Source organism: Lontra canadensis, unplaced genomic scaffold, assembly GCF_010015895.1.
Source record: "Lontra canadensis isolate GAN:19392208 unplaced genomic scaffold, GSC_riverotter_1.0 scaffold72, whole genome shotgun sequence".
In the NCBI taxonomy this organism is placed as follows: Eukaryota; Metazoa; Chordata; class Mammalia; order Carnivora; family Mustelidae; genus Lontra; species Lontra canadensis.
In genome coordinates this window covers 7,142,690-7,162,516 of record NW_022631066.1, presented here as the reverse complement: position 1 = coordinate 7,162,516, position 19,827 = coordinate 7,142,690, and the positions used below count along the sequence as shown (strand labels likewise).

Here is a 19,827-nt window from a genome sequence, read left to right as displayed (position 1 = left end):
TTACTCATATCATCTTCCCACCTTTTAAATTGGATTGTTTGGTTTCTTGTTGAGTTATATGAACTCTTTATATATTTTAGATATTAATTCCCCATCAGATATATGATTTGCAGAAAACTTTCTCCCGTTCAGTAGATGGCCTTTTTGTTTTGATGATGGTCTTCCACTATGCAGAAGCTGCTTTTTGTTTTGATGTAATCCCATTCATTCATTCATTCATTCAGTTTTGTTTGTTTCTTTCTCTTGCCTATGGCATTAGATCCACAGAGATATTGCTAAGACCGATGTCAAAGAGCTTATTACCACCTGTGCTTTCTTCTTGGAAATTTATGGTGTCAGGTTTTACATCCAAGTCTTTAATCCATTTTGAATTAATTTTTGTGTATGCTGTAAGCTGGTTGTCCAGTTTCATTCTTTAGCATTTAGCTGTCCAGTATTGCCAGCACCATTTACTGAAGATACTGTCCTTTCTACATTGTATGTTCTTGGCTTATTTGTTGTAAATTAATTGTCTGTATGTGTGTGGGTGTAATTCTGAGCTCTCAATGATGTCCCACTGATCTGTCTCTTTTTATACTGACACTGTGTGTTTTGATTACTGTAGCTTTATAGTATAGTTTGAAATCAGGGAGCATGATACCTCTAGCTTTGTTGTTCTTTCTCAAGATTGCATTGGCTATGCAGGATCTTTTTTGATTCCATACAAATTTAGAACTATTAGCTCTAGTTCTGTGAAAAATGACCTTGGAATTTCAATAGAGATTGTAATCAATCTGTAGATTGCTTTGAGTGGTATGGGGACTTAACATTAATTCTTCTAATCCATGAGCACAGAATATCTTTCCATTTATTTGTGTAAACTTCAGTTTCTTTCATCAGTGTCTTATAGTTTTCAATGTATAGGTCTTTCACCTCCTTGGTTGAATTTCCTTCTAGGTATTTGATGCAGCTGTAAGTAGGATTATTTTCTTTTTTTTTTTTTCTAATTTAATTTTTATTTTTTTTTGTTAACATTTAATGTATTATTAGCCCCAGGGCTACACATCTGTGAATCACCAGGTTTACACACTTCACTGCGCTCACCATAGCACATACTTTCCCCAATGTCCGTAACCCAGCCACCCTCTCCCTACCCGCTTCCCCCCCAGCAACCCTCAGTTTCTTTTGTGAGATTAAGAGTCTCTTATGGTTTGTCTCCCTCCCGATCCTATCTTGCTTCATTTATTCCTTTCCTGCCCCCCCCCAAGCCCCCCATGTAGCCTCTCAACTTCCTCATATCAAGGAGATCATATGATCTCTGATTGACTTACTTCGCTAAGCATAATACCTTCTAGTTCTATCCATGTCATTGCAAATGGCAAGATTTCATTTCTTTTGATGGCTGCATAGTATTCCATTGTGAATATATGCCACCTCTTCTTTATCCATTCATCTGTTGATGGACATATAGGTTCTTTCCATAGTTTGGCTATTGTGGACTTTGCTGCTATAAACATTTGGGTGCACATGCCCCTTCAGATCACTACATTTGTATCTTTATGGTAAATATCTTTATGGTAAATACCCAGTAGTGTGATTGCTGGGTCATAGGGTGGCTCTATTTTCAACTTTTTGAGGAGCCTCCATGCTGTTTTCCAGAGTGGTTGCACCAGCTTGCAACCAGCTTATGGCATACTTTTTCATGTGTCCGTTGGCCATCTGGATGTCTTCTTTGCAGAAATGTCTGTTCATGTCCTCTGCCCATTTCCTGCTTGGTTTATTTGTTCTTTGGATGTTGAGTTTGGTAAGTTCTTTATAGATTTTGGATACTAGCCCTTTATCTGATATGTCGTTTGCAAATATCTTCTCCCATTCTGTCAGTTGTCTTTTGATTTTGTTGACTGTTTCCTTTGCTGTGCAAAAGTTTTTCATCTTGATAAAGTCCCAATAGTTCATATTTGCCCTTGCTTCCCTTGCCTTTGGTGATGTTTCTAGGAAGAAGTTGCTGTGGTTGAGGTCAAAGAGGTTGCTGCCTGTGTTCTCCTCAAGGATTTTGATGGATTCCTTTCTCACATTGAGGTCCTTCATCCATATTGAGTCTGTTTTAGTGTGTGGTGTAAGGAAATGGTCCAATTTCATTTTTCTGCATGTGGCTGTCCCAATTTTCCCAACATCATTTGTTGAAGAGACTTTTTTCCATTGGACATCCTTTCTTGCTTTGTCAAAGATTAGTTGACCATAGAGTTGAGGGTCTATTTCTGGACTCTCTATTCTGTTCTATTGAACTATGTGTCTGTTTTTGTCCAGTACCATACTGTCTTGATGATGACAGCTTTGTAATAGAGCTTAAAGTCTGGAATTGTGATGCCACCAATGTTGGCTTTCTTTTTCAACATTTCTCTCTATTCGAGGCCTTTTCTGGTTCCATACAAATTTTAGGATTATTTGTTCCATTTCTTTGAAAAAACTTGATGGGATTTTGATAGGGATTGCATTAAACGTGTAGACTGCTTTAGGTAGCATAGACATTTTCACAATATTTGTTCTTCCAATCCACGAGCATGGAACATTTTTCCATTTCTTTGTGTCTTCCTCAGTTTTCTTTCATGAGTACTTTCTAGTTTTCTGAGTACAGATTCCTTGCCTCTTTGTTTAGGTTTATTCCTAGGTATCTTACGGTTTTGGGTGCAATTGTAAATGGGATTGACTCCTTAATTTCTCTTTCTTCTGTCTTGCTGTTGGTGTAGAGAAATGCAACTGATTTCTGTGCATTGATTTTATACCCTGACACTTTACTGAATTCCTGTACAAGTTCTAGCAGATTTGGAGTGGAGTTTTTGGGTTTTCCACATAAAGTACCATATCATCTGCAAAGAGTGATAGTTTGACTTCTTTGCCAATTTGGATGTCTTTAATTTCTTTTTGTTGTCTGATTGCTGAGGCTAGGTCTTCTAGTACTATGTTGAATAGCAGTGGTGATAATGGACATCCCTGCTGTGTTCCTGACCTTAGAGGAAAAGCTCTCAGTTTTTCTCCATTGAGAATGATATTTGCTGTGGGTTTTTCATAGATGGCTTTGATGATATTGATGTATGTACCCTCTATCCCTACACTTTAAAGAGTTTTGATCAAGAAGGATGCTGTACTTTTTCAGATGCTTTTTCAGCATCTGTTGAGAATATTATATGGTTCTTGTTCTTTCTTTTATTAATGTACTGTAGCACATTGATTGATTTGCGGACTGAACCAACCTTGAAGCCCTGGAATAAATCCCACTTGGTCATGCGGAATAATCGTTTTAATGTACTGTTGGATCGTATTGGCTAGTATTTTAGTGATAATTTTCACATCTCTGTTCATCAAGGATATTGGTATGTAATTCTCTTTTTTGATGGGATCATTGTCTGGTTTTGGGATCAAGGTAATGCTGCCTCATAAAATGAGTTTGGGATTTTTTCCTTCCATTTCTATTTTTTGGAGCAGTTTCAGGAGAATAGGAATTAATTCTTCTTTAAATGTTTGGTAAAATTCCCCTGGGAAGCCATCTGGCCCTTGGATCTTGTTTGTTGGGAGATTTTTTTTTTTAAAGATTTTATTTATTTATTTGACAGAGAGAGAGATCACAAGCAGGCAGAGAGGCAGGCGCGGGGGCGGGGGAAGCAGGCTCCCCCCTGAGGAAAAAGCCAGATGTGGGGCTTGATCCCAGGACCCTGAGATCATGACCTGAGCCGAAGGCAGAGGCGTAGTCCACTGAGCCACCCAGGCACCCCTGTTGGGAGATTTTTGATGTCTGCCTCAATCTTCTTACTGGTTATGGGTCTGTTCAGGTTTTCTATTTTTTCCTGGTTTAGTTTTGGTAGTTTATATGTCTCTAGGAATGCATCCATTTCTTCCAGATTGTCAAATTTGCTGGTGTACAGTTGCTTATAATATGTTCTTTTAGTTGTTTGTATTTCTTTGGTGTTGGTTGTGATCTCTTCTCTTTCATTCATGATTTTATTTATTTGGGTCCTTTCTCTTTTCTTTTTGATAAGTCTGGCCAAGGGTTTATCAATCTTATTAATTCTTTCAAAGAACCAGCTCCTAGTTTCATTGATTTGTTCTGTTGTTTTTTTTGGTTTCTGTTTCATTGATCTGCTCTGATCTTTATGATTTCTCTTCTCCTGCTGGGTTTAGGCTTTCTTTGTTGTTCTTTCTCCAACTCCTTTAGGTGTAGGGTTAGGTTGTGTATTTGAGACCTTTCTTGTTTCTTGAAAAAGGCTTGTATCGCTATATATTTTCCTCTCAGGACTGCCTTTGCTGTGTCCCACAGGTTTTGAACTGTTATGTTTTCATTATCATTTGTTTCCATGAATTTTTTCAATTCTTCTTTAATTTCCTGGTTGACCCATTCATTCTTTAGAAGGATGCACTTTAGCCTCTCTGTATTTGGGTGCTTTCCAACTTTCCTCTTGTGATTGGGTTCTAGCTTCAGAGCATTGTGGTCTGAAAATATGCAGGGAATGATCCCAATCTTTTGGTACCGGTTGAGACCTGATTTGTGACCCAGGATGTGATCTACTCTGGAGAATGTTCCATGTGCATGTGCTAGAGAAGAATGTATATTCTGTTGCTTTGGGATGGAATGTTCTGAATATATCTGTGGTGTCCGTCTGGTCCAGTGTGTCATTTAAGGCCTTTACTTCCTTATTGATCTTTTGCTTGGATGACCTGTCCATTTCAGTGAGGGGGGTGTTAAAATCCCCTACTATTATTGTATTATTGTAGATGTGTTTCTTTGATTTTGTTATTGATTGGTTTATATAGTTGGCTGATCCCATGTTAGGGGCATAGATTTTTAAAATTGTTAGATCTTCTTGTTGGACAGACCCTTTTGAGTATGATATAGTCCTTCCTCATCTCTTATTATAGTCTTTGGCTTAAAATCTAATTTATCTGATATAAGTATTGCCACCCCAGCTATCTTTTGATGTCCTTTAGCATGGTAAATTGTTCCCCACCCCCTCACTTTAAATCTGGAGGTGTCTTTGAGTCTATGATGAGTTTCTTATAGACAGCATATTGATGGGTTTTGTTTTTTTATCCATTCTGATACCCTGTGTCTTTTGATTTACATTTACATTTATCCCATTTACATTCAGGGTAACTATTGAGAGATACGAATTTAGTGCCATGGTATTGCCTGTAAGGTGACTGTTACTGTATATTGTCTCTGTTCCTTTGTGGTCTACTACTTTTAGGCTCTGTCCTTGCTTAGAGGACCCCTTTCAATATTTCCTGTAGAGCTGGTTTGGTGTTTACAAATTCTTTTAGTTTTTGTTTGTCCTGGAAGCTTTTTATCTCTCCTTCTATTTTCAGTGATAGCCTAGCTGGATACAATATTCTTGGCTGCATGTGTTTCTCACTTAGTGCTCTGAGTATATCATGCCAGTTCTTTCTGGCCTGCCAGGTCTTTGTGGATAATTCTGCTGCCATTGTAATATTTTTACCATTGTATGTTACAGACTTCTTGTCCTGGCCTGCTTTCAGGATTTTCTCTTTGTCACTAAGACTTGTAAGTTTTACCATTAGATGACGGGGTGTGGACGTATTCTTATTGATTTTGGTGGGGGGTTCTCTGCGCCTACCCGATTTTGATGCTTGTTCCCTTTGCCATATTAACAAAATTCTCTACAGTAAATCGCTCCATTATACCTTCTGCTCCCCTCTCTCTTTCTTCTTTTTCTGGAATTCCAATTATTCTAATGTTGTTTCATCTTATGGTATCACTTATCTCTCGAATTCTCCCCTCATGGTCCAGTAGTGTTTTTGTCTCTCTTTTGCTTAGCTGCTTTATTCTCCATCATTTGGTCTTCTATATCACTAATTCTCTCTTCTGCCTCATTTAACATAGCAGTAAATGCCTCCATTTTTTTATTGCACCTCATTAATAGCTTTTGATTTTAGCTTGGTTAGATTTTAGTCATTTCTCCAGATAGAGTTTCTCTAATATCTTCCATGCCTTTTTCGAGCCCAGCTAGCACCTTGAGAATCGTCATTCTGAACTCTAGATCTGACACATTACAAACGTTCGTATTGATTAGGTCCCTAGCCTTAGGTACTGCCCCTTGTTCTTTTTTTTTTCCTGGTGAGTTTTTCTGCCTTGTCATTTTATCCAGATAAGAATATATGAAGGAGAGAATAAAATACTAAAAGAGTGGCAAAGACCCCAGAAAAATGTCCATTAACCAAATCAGAAGAGTCCCCAAATTGTGGTGGGAAGAAAGGGGGTAAAAAGAAGTTCAAAAAAGAAATTAAAAAAAAAGAAAAAAAGAAAAAATATGTATTAGACCGGTGAATAGAACAGAGCCACCCACTTAATTTTGGGAGTATTTCGGTCTCTTTGAAGATACTACCTCCCAAAATTTTAAAGAGAAACTTACACACACACACACAAATAAGGGTATGCATGTTGAAGGGATGGAATATTACTGTAAAGATGAAAATTTTTAAAAAATTCTAGAAAAGGAGTTGATAAGATAAGTTGGTTGGGAAAAGAAAGAAAAAGAAAGTGGAGAGAATTTGCTCAGACTGCAGACTAGAACAAAGCCTTGTGGTAGGTTTAGGGTATATTTTGATCTTTTAGAAGAAGTTGTATCCCAAAATTTTTTAGAAGAGAAAAAAAGTATATAAATAAAATATATACTATGTGTATACAAAAATTCAAGTTAGATAACAATGAAGGATAAAATATGAGTATAATAATGAAGGTTCAAAAAGATTCTCTTTTTATGAAGGTATTGTTAAGATAAATGAGTTAAAAAACATTAGAGGAAAGGGTAAAAGTTAAAATAAATTTAGAAGAAGAAAAAAAAGTTTAAAAAGTTAGAATAAGAAAAAAAATTTTAAAAAGTTTGCAAGAGTAAAGAATCATGGGCAGAAAGCCATGAGTTCCATACTTTGCTTTCTCCTCCTCTGGAATTCTGGTGTTCTCCTTGTTAAGTGAGCTTGGTCTTGGCAGGATTTCTTGCTGATTTTCTGGGGGAGGGGCCTGTTGTAGTGATTCTCAAGTGTCTTTTCCTGAGCCAGATTGCACAGCCCTTGCCAGGGGCCAGTCTAATCTGCTCGGGTTTGCTGTCGGGACCTTTTGTTCCCTGAACACTTTCCGTAGAGTTCTGGAGGACGGGTATGAAAATGGCAGCCTCCCAGTCTCCAGCCTGGGGGTGCTGAGAGCTCGGGACCCCACTCCTCAGTGTGCCTTGGGAGAAAAGTGTACAATCATTCCTGTCTCCCTGTCCTCCCAACTGCGCTCTGAGCTCATCCAGCCTGTAACTGAGTGTCTCTGTCTCTGGCACTCAGCCCTGCCTGAAGTTTCCAAACCCAGCCGATCCTTGCCACTCTTCCAGGGGGGTTTCCCCGGATCTGCCACTTGTGGGGTCCCTATTCAAAGAGCAGTGCCTGACTGTGCCACGGATCACAGTTTAAGGTAATCCCGAGTTGAGCTCTCATTCCTTGGCTCCGTCTCTGTAGCTGGCTTCCCTGCTCTAATACCTGGGAGCTCTGTGATACTCAGACACCCCTAATCCCTCTGTGACCCTGCGGGACCTGAGATCATGCTGTCCCCATGAGGGCTCCACCCCCACTTAGCCTCTGGAGCGATGTTCCTTAGTAGAGCAAACTTAAAAGTTCTGATATTGTGCTCCGTTGCTCCGCTGCTTGCTGGGTGCTGGCCCCTCCCCACCCCCGCAGTCTATTTTATCATCGCTTTGGATTCACTTCTCCGCAGGTCCTGCCTTTCAGAAAGTAGTCAATTTTCTGTTTCTAGAATTGCTGCTCTTCTTCTCTTCAATCTCCTGTTGGTTTGTAGGTGTTCAGAATGATTTGATAAACTATCTAGGTGATCTCCTGCTACCTGAGGTCATCTCAGCCTGCTACTTCTCCATCTTGACTCCTCCCCAGTGGGATTATTTTCCCAGTTTGTCTATCTGATAAGTCATTATTAGTGTATAAGAAATGCCACAATCCTGTATATTGATTTCTTGTCTTTCTAAAATGTTTGTCACATATCTTTGACTACTGGATTCATGTATTCTCACAAATTTTTGGTGGTATCTTTCTGCTAATCTACATACAGTATCCTATCATCAACAAATAGTGACAGTTTTACTTCTTCCTTTTTAATTTGGGTGTCTTGCCCTTTCCTCTCCTCTCCTCTCCCTTACACTTACACCTCCTCTACGCCTTCCCCTTTCTACCTTCTTTTTATTTCTTGGCCTAATTGCTATGGTTGGGATACGCAGTAGGATCTGAGTAAAAGTGGCTGGAGTGGGTATCATTGTTTTGTTCATGATCTTAGAAGAAAAGCTTCCAGCTTTTTTTTTTACCATTGAATATAATGTTAGCTGTGGCTGTTGTCATTATGTCTTTTCTTATGTCTAGTAATGGTCCCTGTGTACCTACTTTATTGAGAGTTTTCATTATAATTGGATGTATTTCATGAGATGCTTTTCTGCATCTGTTGAACTGATATGATTTTTTAGATTTTATTTATTCATTTATTTGAGAGAGTACAAGTCGGGACTGGTGCAGAGGGAGAGGGAGAAGCAGACTCCTTGCTGAGCAGAGAGCCTGACACAGGGCTCAATCCCAGGACCCTGAGATCATGACCTGATGTGACAACAGATGCTTAACTGACTGAGCCACTTGGGCTCAGTGTAATTACAGTCTTCTGATGCCTATTTTGTCTAGTGTGAGTACATCTACTTCAGTTTCTTTTTGTTTTCATTTGCATGGAATATCTTTCTCTAGTCCATCACTTTCAGACCGTTTCTGTTCTTACTTTGAAGTACGTCTTTTTGTAGGCTGCGTATAGATGGGTAATGTTTTTTTATCTATTAATCTATCCCATCTTTTTTGATTAGAGTATTTAGTCCATTTACATTTAAAGTAATTATTGATAGGTATATATCACCTGCCATTTTGTTAATTGTTTTCTGGCTACTTTTGTAGTTCTCCTCTCTGTTCTTTCTTTTTCCTCTCTTGTGGTTTGATGGCTTTCTTTAGTGTATGTTTAGATTTTTTTCTCATTTTCTTTTGCATATTTACTATAAGTTTTTGCTTTGTGGTTACCATGAGGTTCACATATAACTTGCTGTACGTATAACTTCCTGTTTTGAATTGTTAGCAACTTAAATTTGAACCCATTCCAAAACTTTACATTTTTACATTCTACATGTTTTTTATATTTTTAGTGTGTCATTTTGTATTTTTTTTTTTTAAAGATTTTATTTATTTGTCAGAAGGAGAGAGCACACAAGCAGGCAAAGAGGCAGGCAGAGGCGGAGAGAGAGGCAGGCTCCCCACTGAGCAAGGAGCCCTATGTGGGACTTGATCCCAGGACCCTGGGATCATGACCTCAGCTGAAGGCAGTGACTTAACCTGCTGAGCCACCCAAGCGTCCCTCATTTTGTATTTTTTATTTTATATATCCCTTAACTAATTATTATAGTTTTAGTTAATTTTACTATTTTTGAAATTTAATCTTCATTCTTGCTTTATAAGTGATTGATCTACCTTTACTAGATAATTACCTTTTCCAATGAGATTTTTACTTTTGTGTGTTTTCTTGTTATTAATTAGTGCCATTTCTTTTTAGGTTAAAGTCATCCTTTTAACATTTCTTGTAAAGCCATGTTTAGTGGTGATGAATTCCTTTAGCTTTTGCTTATCTGGAAAACTTCTAATCTCCTTCAGTTCTGCATGATAATCTTGCTCAGTAAAGAATTCTTGGTTGGAGGTTTTTTGTTTTTTTGTGTTTTTTGTTTTTTTGTTTTTTTGTTTTGTTTTGTTTTCATTAGCACTGTGAGTACTGTCTTTTGTCTGTAGTTTCTGCTGAAAAATCTGCTGATAGCCTCATGGGGTTTTTCTTGTATGAATAAGTTGTTTTTCTCTTATTGCTTTTAGGATTTTCTCTTTATCTTAACTTTAACCATTTTAATTATAACATGTTCTGGTGTGGATCTTTTGGGTTCATCTTCTTGGGAACTCTCTGATCTTCCTGGACCTGCATGTTTATTTCATTCTCCAGATTAGGGAAGTTTTCAGCTATTGTTTCTTTAGGTAAGTTTTTTGGTGTTTTCTTTCTGTCTTCTCCTTCTGGGACCCTATTATAGGAATGCTATTCTGCTTGATATTTTACTAAAGGTATTCCTTTGTTTTCATTGTTTTTTTTTTCTGTTCCTTCTGGGTGAGTTCTCATTGCTTTGTATTCCAACTTTGGATTCATCCAGCTTGCTGTCATACCTGCCCAGTATATTTTTCAGTTCAGTTATTGTATTTTTCTGTTCTGTAACTTTTGTTGGATACTTTATGTTTTCTAACTTTTTGTTGAATATATCACTGTGTTCATCCATTCTTCTCCTAAGTGTGATAAGCTTCTTTATGACCATTATTTTGAACTCCGTCAGCTTGCTGTTTCATTAATGTCTTTTTCTGATATTTTTTCTTGTTCTTTCATTGGAACATATTCCTGTTTCTTTATTTTGCCTCACTCTCTTTATTAGGTAAATTAACTACTTCTCTCAGTCTTGAAGGAGTGGCCTTGTGTAGGAAATTTTGTGTAGAGCACAGAAGCACAGTCTCTTCTGAGTAAAGCCAGGTGCTTAAGGGTGTTCCCTGTGTGGATTGCCTGTGCCTGTCTGCTGTGTCAGGGCCCAGTCTGTGGTGTGGGAGTGGATGGGGCTAGTGCCTGATTGGGCTGTGTCTCGCAGATGTCGTGTGTCCGATTGGTAGGCAGGGCTGTTACCCTCGCCTGACTGTTCTTCATGGTTGTTCTGTGAATGTGGGCAGAGTTCTCCACTGAATGTGACTACTGGTTCTAGCACATTAAAAAGATAGTTCCAAACTGGCACTTGCTAACATGGACAATAGGAAGGTAGGGTGAGATCACTAATATGGCTCCTACCAGTGTTTCTCTTCCTGAAGAAAGTCCCAACAGTTTCCTGCCTCTGGCAGGCACTTCCAGATTGATAAGTGGTTCTTGTTTACATATGGTCAAGGCGCTTTTCAAAATCCCCAAGGCTGGATTTTGAGTGAGTCTGCATGGCTAGCCTTTTAAGAGCAAGTTCTTTGTTCCCTACAATCTCTGGTTTTCCTGGATATAATTGCCATTGGTTTTCAAAGCCCGACATTTTGAGGATTCTACTTATGTGCGTTCTAAAGGTTAGATGTCTAGGGAAAATGTATGTATATTTGAGATCTCTCCTGATTGCAGATCACAGTGCCTGTTTTTTTTTTTTTTTGGTCCAGATGGTGTCTCTGCCTCTCCTGCCTGTCTCAGTGGTTTTTGCCTTTGGTCACAAAAGTTCTGTTTGTCCAGTTTTCTGGTCTTTTTAAGAGTAAATTATTTCATATGTAGTTGTTTATTTGTTACATTCATGGGATGGAGTGACTTTAGGGTCTTCCTACACTACCATCTTGAACTCGACCCATAATTTGGTTGCTTTTGAGTATAGGATGATATTTGAAAGACTTTAATGAAACTTAAATTTGACCATAAGTTATCCTCCACAAATTTCATATAAAATCTAAGTGTTTTTATCATTATTCTAGAATTTATAGTTCTGAGATGTCCTAACACAAATATTTCCTTCTTCTGACCCTGTGTCAGAATTTAGTTTATCACAGTAAGATAAACCATTTGAAAGGAGAGATACAAGAAGCCATATGCTCCTATAGTTCATGCGTCCAGTAGCTGAATATGAAATGACAGACGAGTGTTTGGGCTATTTACTTATGATGCTTCCTATTACAATTAAGTGATTATATATGATAAAATTTATAATTATGTGAGTGTTTCTTCTGCTTCAGTGGGAATTTAAACTGAGGTCTTTTCTTTTGAAGTGAATAAAAGATATTCATTCTAAAGGTCATGATATTCTGACTCATAACAGAAGTTACTTGTAGCCCAGGCACAATTTGTAGAAATCTTTTCATCAGTGTTGAAGTTGCCCAAGAGTGCCACTATACTACCATCACTGTTATATTATTCATCCTCAAAAGAGTCACACTGGGGATGTTTGGGGATTTTCACACATCATTTTGTAATCACATCTAGTATAGAAAGGCCTATTATAGACATCAAAAGACAGGCCATTTTCTGCTGGGTTATATAGCATAGGTTATTTAGCATAGGAAAAAAAAATGTTAGGTATAGCTCTTTCTCTTCTAGGACTTTTTTTTTTTTTTTTTAGTTGAAATTTGATGAAAATGAATACCCTTATATGGAAAATAAGCAAATTGGTAAGGAATAACCTGCTTTTTTAAAAAAAACTAGATACAAAGTAGGTGGGTATTGTTGAGAATGTGCATGAGTTAATATAGATACTTTACTGTTAGCCAGAAATTCTCCCTCTCTCCCAACTAGTCTGTTGTTACTGTGCCACATGCTGCCCTAACACCCTTGTCACTAGAGCTTGTTTCCGAACCACTCTTAGGTCAGGGTCTTGAGAAATTGTTCTCAGAGGTAATCTGATGTTAGGTGCTTAAACTGTGTTATGCTGTAGCAGCGTAGCATCCTGTTGCTGTTTTGCTGTAGGTTGTTTTGCTTCAGCACTGAGAATGTAAAATCCCGGATGCACGTCCTGCTCTGTATGCCAGGGCCTGGTTCCACTGATACACTATAGCTATCAGAATTATCTGTAAGAAGCACAGGTACATTTCAGTAGGTGCCGTTTAGAGGTGCCTAGTAGAACATTTCTTAGAAATATTGAGCCCTCCATACCTGGCAAATTCCTCCTTATTCTGCAGTTCTTATTCTTGGTCGACGTTCATCTTTCCCAGAGTGCCTGTTTCGCCCTCCTGCCTGTCCAACACTGTTTCTCTTCTGTTGCTGCCACAGTAGCCCAGCACAGCATATACTGTCTTATTGATTTTTCACTTATTTATATCCTCACTGAATTATTGCATATTGAGAGCTGGAGCTAAGTCTCTTTCACCTTTGTATGCACACTACATAGCAGAGTTTTACAGCTGCTGGAAACTCGGTTAATATTTGATACATAAATGTTTAAGTGTTGATGGGAATTTTAAGTGCTGTATTAGGCCAATGAGTTATATTTTTTAATTTCTTGCAAAGGTTTCACAAGTCTTTGAGGAAGTTTTTAAATAGGTATACACACATACACACACACATGTGTATAACATTCATTTATAAATATATAAAATAAAAATATATTTTGTGTGTTTAAATGAGGAAATTGGGGACAAAGTAAATGTAGGATATTGGGAGGAGCAAGAATTAGGGTTGGAAATATACTCGATAGAGGTGTACTGCATATTCAACTTGAGCTTTGTAATGACAAGTTATATGTAATGACAAATGAGGAATTATTTTTTCTTCTATTTTTGGTAGGCAGGTTTTTAAGTGTCCTTTATTTCACACCTAGAAGGCAATTTCTTACTCTTTTATATATAATGTTGGTTCTAGGGTTATCACTTGTCCAGATTTCTGTCACCCTAGGGCGATCTTACTGATAATTGGTAAGGTGGTACTGATGCCGTTTCCTGAACCTGCCTGTAGTGATGATGCCCGTGATAGTACTGAGGTGACCGAAGCTGTGTACTTGTCTGTTATTTCATTTAGCTTCTCTTAAACAGATGTTTATATTTCATCTGTACCAGAATATGATTTAGAATTTTTTCCAGCTTTATTAAGATAGGATTGACATAAAATATTGTATAAGTTTAAGGTGTACCATTTGTTGATTTGATACATTTATATATTATAAAATGGTTACCACTCAGTAGTATTAGCTACTACCACTATCCCCTCATTTAGTTACCATTTCTCTTTTGTGGTGAGAATATTTAAGATTTACTCTTAGCAGCGTTCATGTGTATGATACAGTATTATTAGCTAGAACCACCATACTATATATTAGGTCCCCAGATTTGTTCATCTTATAACTGAAAGAGTTTACCCTTTATTCAGTATTTCCCATTCTCAGCAATCCCCAAGCCCTGCTCACTACCCCTCTCCTCTGTGAGTTTGACTTTTTTGGATTCCACACATAAATTAGATCATATGGCATTTGTCTTTCTGTATCTTACTTATTTTACTTAGTATAATGTCCTTATGTCTCATCCAAGTTGTCACAAATGACAGGATTTCCTTCTTTCTTTTTGATAATATTCCTTTGTATGTGCGTGTGTGTGTATGAGTGTACCCCACATCTTTATCCATTCATCTCATGACACATTGTTTCTGTATCTTGGCTGTTGTGAGTAATGCTTCAGTGAAAATGAGAGTGCAGAAAACTCTAAGAGGTCCCGATTTCAGTTCCTTTGGATATATATCCAGAAATAGGACTGCTGTATCATATGGTGGTTCAATTTTTGATTTTGGGGGGTAGGGGGAACCTTCATACTATTTTCCGTAGTGGCTATACCAGTTTGCATTCCCAGCAACACTGCCCAAGGATTCTTTTTTCCCAATAGCTACTTTAACAGGTATGAGGTGATATCTCATTATGCTTTTCATTTCCATTTCCCTGATGATTAGTAATATTGAGCTCTTTTCATGTACTAATGGATCATTTTATGTCTTCTTTAGGAAACTCTATATTAAATTCCCCTGTCAATTTTTTATTTGGGTTGTTAGTTTTTTTGCTATTGAGTTATGTGAGTTCTGTATATATTTTGAATATTAACCTTATTAGAAATACGATTTAAAAACATTTTCTCCCATTCTGTAGGTTGCCTTTTCATTTTGCTGACTGCCTTTTGCTATGCATTTTTGATGTACTCCCACTTGTTGATTTTTATTTTTGTTGCTTTTGCTTTTGTTGTCATATCCAGGAAATTGCTACCAAGACCATGTCAGAGATCTTTTTCTTCGTGTTTTCTTCTGGGAATTTCAGGTCTTAAATATAAGTCTTTAATCCATTTCAAGTTCATTTTTGTGAATGATACGAGACAGAATTCCAGTTTCATTTTTCTGCATGTGGTTATCAGATTCTCCCAACACCATTTATGGAAGAGGCTATCTTTTTTTTTTTTTCATTGAATATTCTTGGCTCTCTTGTCAAATATTAGTTGACCATTTATTTAGAGTTTCTTAGCCTCAAGGTGCTTACGAGCTAGTAGAGACGGACAATAAAAAAATATGTAATTATAACAAATTACAAATAGGGGTACTTGCAAGGTGCTTTAGGAGCCTTGTGGTTCAGGGAAGGTTTACAAGAAAATGTGCTCAATCTGTGTTTATTCTTAGCCTGGAAGAAAAAAGAAAGATGTTCTGTCATAAGTAAAGACTTGGTAGTGTGAAATGGCTTGATACCCATGGAAAGACTAAACGGAGGAGTTGTGAAAATACATGGCACATTTTGGGGATTACCAAACAGTACAGTGTTACTAAAGGATTAAAGTCTTCAGTGGGATGGGGGGAGAGATAACACTTGGAGTTACTGGCAAGGATAATGAATGGTCCTAGATATGTTAAGGAGGTTGGGTCTTACCTGGGGAATCTTGTTAAATGGCTTTAAATAGCAGTAGGATAGATGAATTTTTAGGGCCTAGGTAAGAAGCCAGGAGATTATATATATTAAGCAAGCAGTGATTGTTCAACTGCAGGATGAAATGCTAAGAGATGGGGAAAGAGTTATTCAGGAGATTAACGAATGATTACATATTGGTGACAGGGTCAGGAGCGAGGGCAGAGCAGCGGTATGAAAGAGAAATATTGGGTGAATTGCTGGGTTTTACCCTCAAGTAGATGGCAGAACCATTAATGAGATAGGCAATATTGTACAAAATGGGAATGACTGCAGTAATAGCAAACATTTATAGAGTGTTTCAGTAAGCACCAGGCACTGTGCTATATGCTTTGCATGTATTACCACTCTTTAATAACCTATGAAGTTCATACACTGTCACCCATTTTATAGATAAGGAAACTGAGACACGGAAGGGAGGACTTAGGTAAGATACAAAACCAGGCATTTTGGCTCCACAGCTAAACACTTGGTCTCAACATTGTATTTATGATACTAGTATTGTGACTCTTACTGATGTAATGGCATCAAATCCAACCTCTTGTTACACTTTATATCTCACAACACAGCACATAGAATGATAATGGGTAATGTCTTTAAATGTTACTTAAGTTGGTTACATTAATTGGTGGAATGTAACAGTAAATGACTACCTGTTACAATAATGAATTAGGGTGTTTTTTTGCAAAGTAGAAGAGCATTGAATTTACAAATGATTTGTAAACAATGTCACAATTGAAGACAAGTTTAGAAATAGGCAATATTTTGAAAATTTTGGGCAATTCCCCATTGTATAGATTGTTTTACATTTTTTTCTTTTTTTTAATTAACATGTTTTACATTTTTAATAGAAAGTGTTGTGTGTATGAAGAATTTCAATATTAAACCTCTTAATGTTTTTCTTTGTTTAGTTGGTATCTTACACAGAGTAGAAACTCAAATAGATTGGGAACGGGAGGAGAGGAAGCAGAGACAGCAACAATCCTGAAGGAATGTTTTTGGTGGTCTAGGAGCCATGCACAGTGGAGGGTGCCTTGGATAGGAGCACTGACCTTGATCAATTTCTGTGAGAGGGAATGCAGAGTCTTATGTGGGTATGGTACAGATAGTAAATGTGGTGGGAATAGATAGAAGGCCCCTTTTATTTTATTTTATTTTTTTATTTTTTATTTGATTAGGGGGCAAAGGGAGAGAGAATCTTAAGCAGGCTCCACGTCCAGTCACAGAGCTCAACTCCGAGATCAGTCTCACAACCCTGAGATCATGACCTGAATTGAAATCAAAATGCTTAACTGACTAAGCCACCCAGGCAACCCAGGAGGCCTCTTATAATGCAGCTTTATTTTCATGGAAATAAGAGAAATAAGGTTATTAAGCTTTCATCTACCATAATCACTGGGACCCCTCTGGTCAAAGACTAGTGATTTCTGTACTGTGACATCCAGTGCTCACTTCCTTTTTGAAATATGTCTTCACTTGACTTTTTTGAAATACTGTCTTCACATGACCGTTCTCTCTTAGTGTTCCTTCCACCTTATTGCCACTCCTCAATCTTCTTTGCCTATTTATCTTCCTTTTTCCGAGGTCTAGGGTTAAATAAGAACTACTTTATTTCTGTTTGTAATCCCTAGGAGATCTCAGTTCAGGCCCATGACTCTGAACACTGCGTATGCCAGTGACTCCCTAGTGTATATTCTGGTCCGGACCTCTCCGTTGGATTCCAGGCCTGTCCATTGTCTTTTGTGAATCTCCTAGGTCTCTCTCAGTGTGTCTACAACTATACTTTGATTCTCCCTCCCCAAATCTACTGTAGTCCTTATCTGTAGTCTTCCTTTTCAGTGAAAAGGCCACTCTGCTAATCAGTTCTAAAACTTGAGGCAATCTTCACCACTTTCCACTAGCAAATTTTGATGCAGGGCCTTCAAAATCTGACCCTTTCCTCTCCTTTTTACCATGTCCACCATGGCTCGAGCTACCTGCCATCTCTCATCTAGACAACTGTAATAGTCTCCTTTCAGGTATCCTTGTATCTGTCATTGGCCCAGAGTGAGTCTATTAAAACCTGAATCAAATGACATCAGTCTTTTGTCCAAAATCAACCAGTCAGTATCTTCATCTCATTCAAAAAAAGCCAGAATCCCTGTTACGGTCTACAGGGTGCCACATATTCTAAGCTCTCCTCCTCCTTAATTCTGTCACTTTCTGTTATGCTGTTCTCCCCTTGGCTCACTTTTGTCTCCAGCGTGGCTTTTCTGTTCCTTGAACATGTCTGGTATTTTCTCTCCTTAGAGGCTTCTTATTCGCTGTCCTCTTTGCCTGATACACTGCCCCTTAATTAATAGGACTCCCCCCTCTCATGTGTTTGAGATGTCTTTTAAATGTACTGTTATCTAAGGGGCCTTCCCCTGCCACTGTTCAGGAACTGGAATCTCTTGTCCCAGGTGCTCTTGGTCCTCCTACTTGCTTTATTTTTCTTCATACCAGTTATTACCCGTTGACATAGACTTGTATCTTTATTCTCCTACTAGAATTTAAGGTCCTTGATGGTAAGGACTCTCATTCCTTCTTTCTTTGTAATATCCCAGTGTTTAAATTAGCAAATGTTTGGCTCTTATAGGTATTTAGTAAGTATTTATGAAATGGGTTGAATGAATGAATGTTTAATGAACAGCTTTCCTGTTTATCTCTAAATGGCTGTGTAAGTCAGTTTTGATCTAATTGAGTGTTTTCTCCCCCCTCCACAGCACAATGGTCAGTTCTGTTCAAGGAAATACATACCCCAACCAGGCTTCAGTATATAGTCCTCCTCCTGCTGCTGCTGCTGCTACTGCTGATGTCACTATATACCAGAATGCAGGAACTAATATGTCCCAGGTGCCAAACTATAATTTAACATCATCAACACTGCCTCAGCCAGGAGGCAGTCAACAGCCACCTCAGCCACAGCAACCATATTCTCAGAAGGCTCTGCTATAGGACTTGGAATTCCTCTTTGTGGCAAATATCTGCTAAATGCCGCTGACAATGTTGTGAGAGTCTTTAATATCATAAGGTTTGTTTATCCTCAGCTTCTAGGAATCTATCTTGGTCTACAGGTTCAAATACTCAAGAAGGTAGAACTCTCTTCAATTTGCACTGACTTTTTAGAGGTTCTCCTTTCCCCCCTCCCCTAGAGGAATGAAACTACTTACAACATTTAATTCCTTTCATAATATGAAAGAATTGATACAAGATAATTTGTCTCATGAAATTGCCTGGTCTGCAAAAAGTCAAACTTACAAAAACTGTTGTGGCAAATGTTATGTACATATATTGCTGTGTAACTTCATTAGTGGCCATTTTGAATCACAGTGGTGATCATGTGAATATATTTAACACTGTTAAATTAATTTACATTGCTATTTTATTTTAATCATGAACAACTACCATGTTTCATAATGTTTTGTGTAAATTTAAGATAATTACACTATCCCTTTAAACTGCAAGAGAACAAAGCTGTAGCATATTTACATGAAGGCATTATGTTGTCCATGTTTCAGTTTCACATTAAACTGAACCTTCCTTTGACTAATTGTGAGCTAAACATACGTATTTTATGTCTTTTTGTAGCCTCTGCATACTACTAGCTGTCATCACACCAGCGTACAGTAGCTAAATTTTTGGTTCAATTATAGCAAATGATGATGTTCCCTTTCAAATTTTTACATTTGGCATGATATTTCAGAATAGTGTGGGACCATGAGACAAAATTAAGTAGGATCACATTCTTTATATCTTATTTTTAAAGGAATAATGTTGGTTTTCTTTTTCCTAGTTGAAGATAGTTAATTAGATTTCTAAGCTGTATACTTGTGTTTATTGGTGGCAGTGACACCAAAGATAGAGGCAATGGATAGAAATTTTTAAACTGGAAAGAAAACATGAATTACACTACACTTTCAAAGTCTCTTGTAATTATTTAGGATATAAACAAAATTTGATTCATCTGTCTTTTCCCACTATTAGTCTTTTAAATATGTCTTTAACACATTGTATCCTTTAATTGTTCATTAAAATGGATATAAGTAGATGTTTCAAAATATTCTATATTCCTGGTTTTGCTTCATAGTTTGTATATTTATTCTTATCTTTCAAACTGGACTTTTGGGGCTCCTCTCTTAAAGTTCTAATGGAATTATTTTGGCCCTATTCAGAAGTATTTTTGAATGAAGGCTTTCCCTTTGATCTACATGAAATATGTTTTCCACTGGAATTTAAACTTCTTAAATATTTATCATTTCCCTAGTTGTGCTATAATTTAATACTATTTAAACAACTG

General features: G+C 37.5%; 1 protein-coding gene across 5 annotated transcripts in view; it reads left to right on the top strand.

Moving 5' to 3' along the window:
• Nucleotides 1-19,587, top strand: part of STAM (signal transducing adaptor molecule) — a 96,055-nt gene extending 76,468 nt beyond the window's left edge. For 4 of the 5 annotated variants that reach the window (XM_032880889.1, XM_032880892.1, XM_032880890.1 and 1 more), the window contains one exon: nucleotides 18,254-19,587. In XM_032880889.1, coding sequence (XP_032736780.1) covers nucleotides 18,254-18,485 — 232 coding nt within the window. In that variant the 3' untranslated portion in view covers nucleotides 18,486-19,587. The remainder of the gene's footprint in view (nucleotides 1-18,253) is intronic. The other variant, XM_032880893.1, reaches the window with a different exon arrangement.
• The last annotated feature ends 240 nt before the right edge of the window (nucleotides 19,588-19,827 follow it).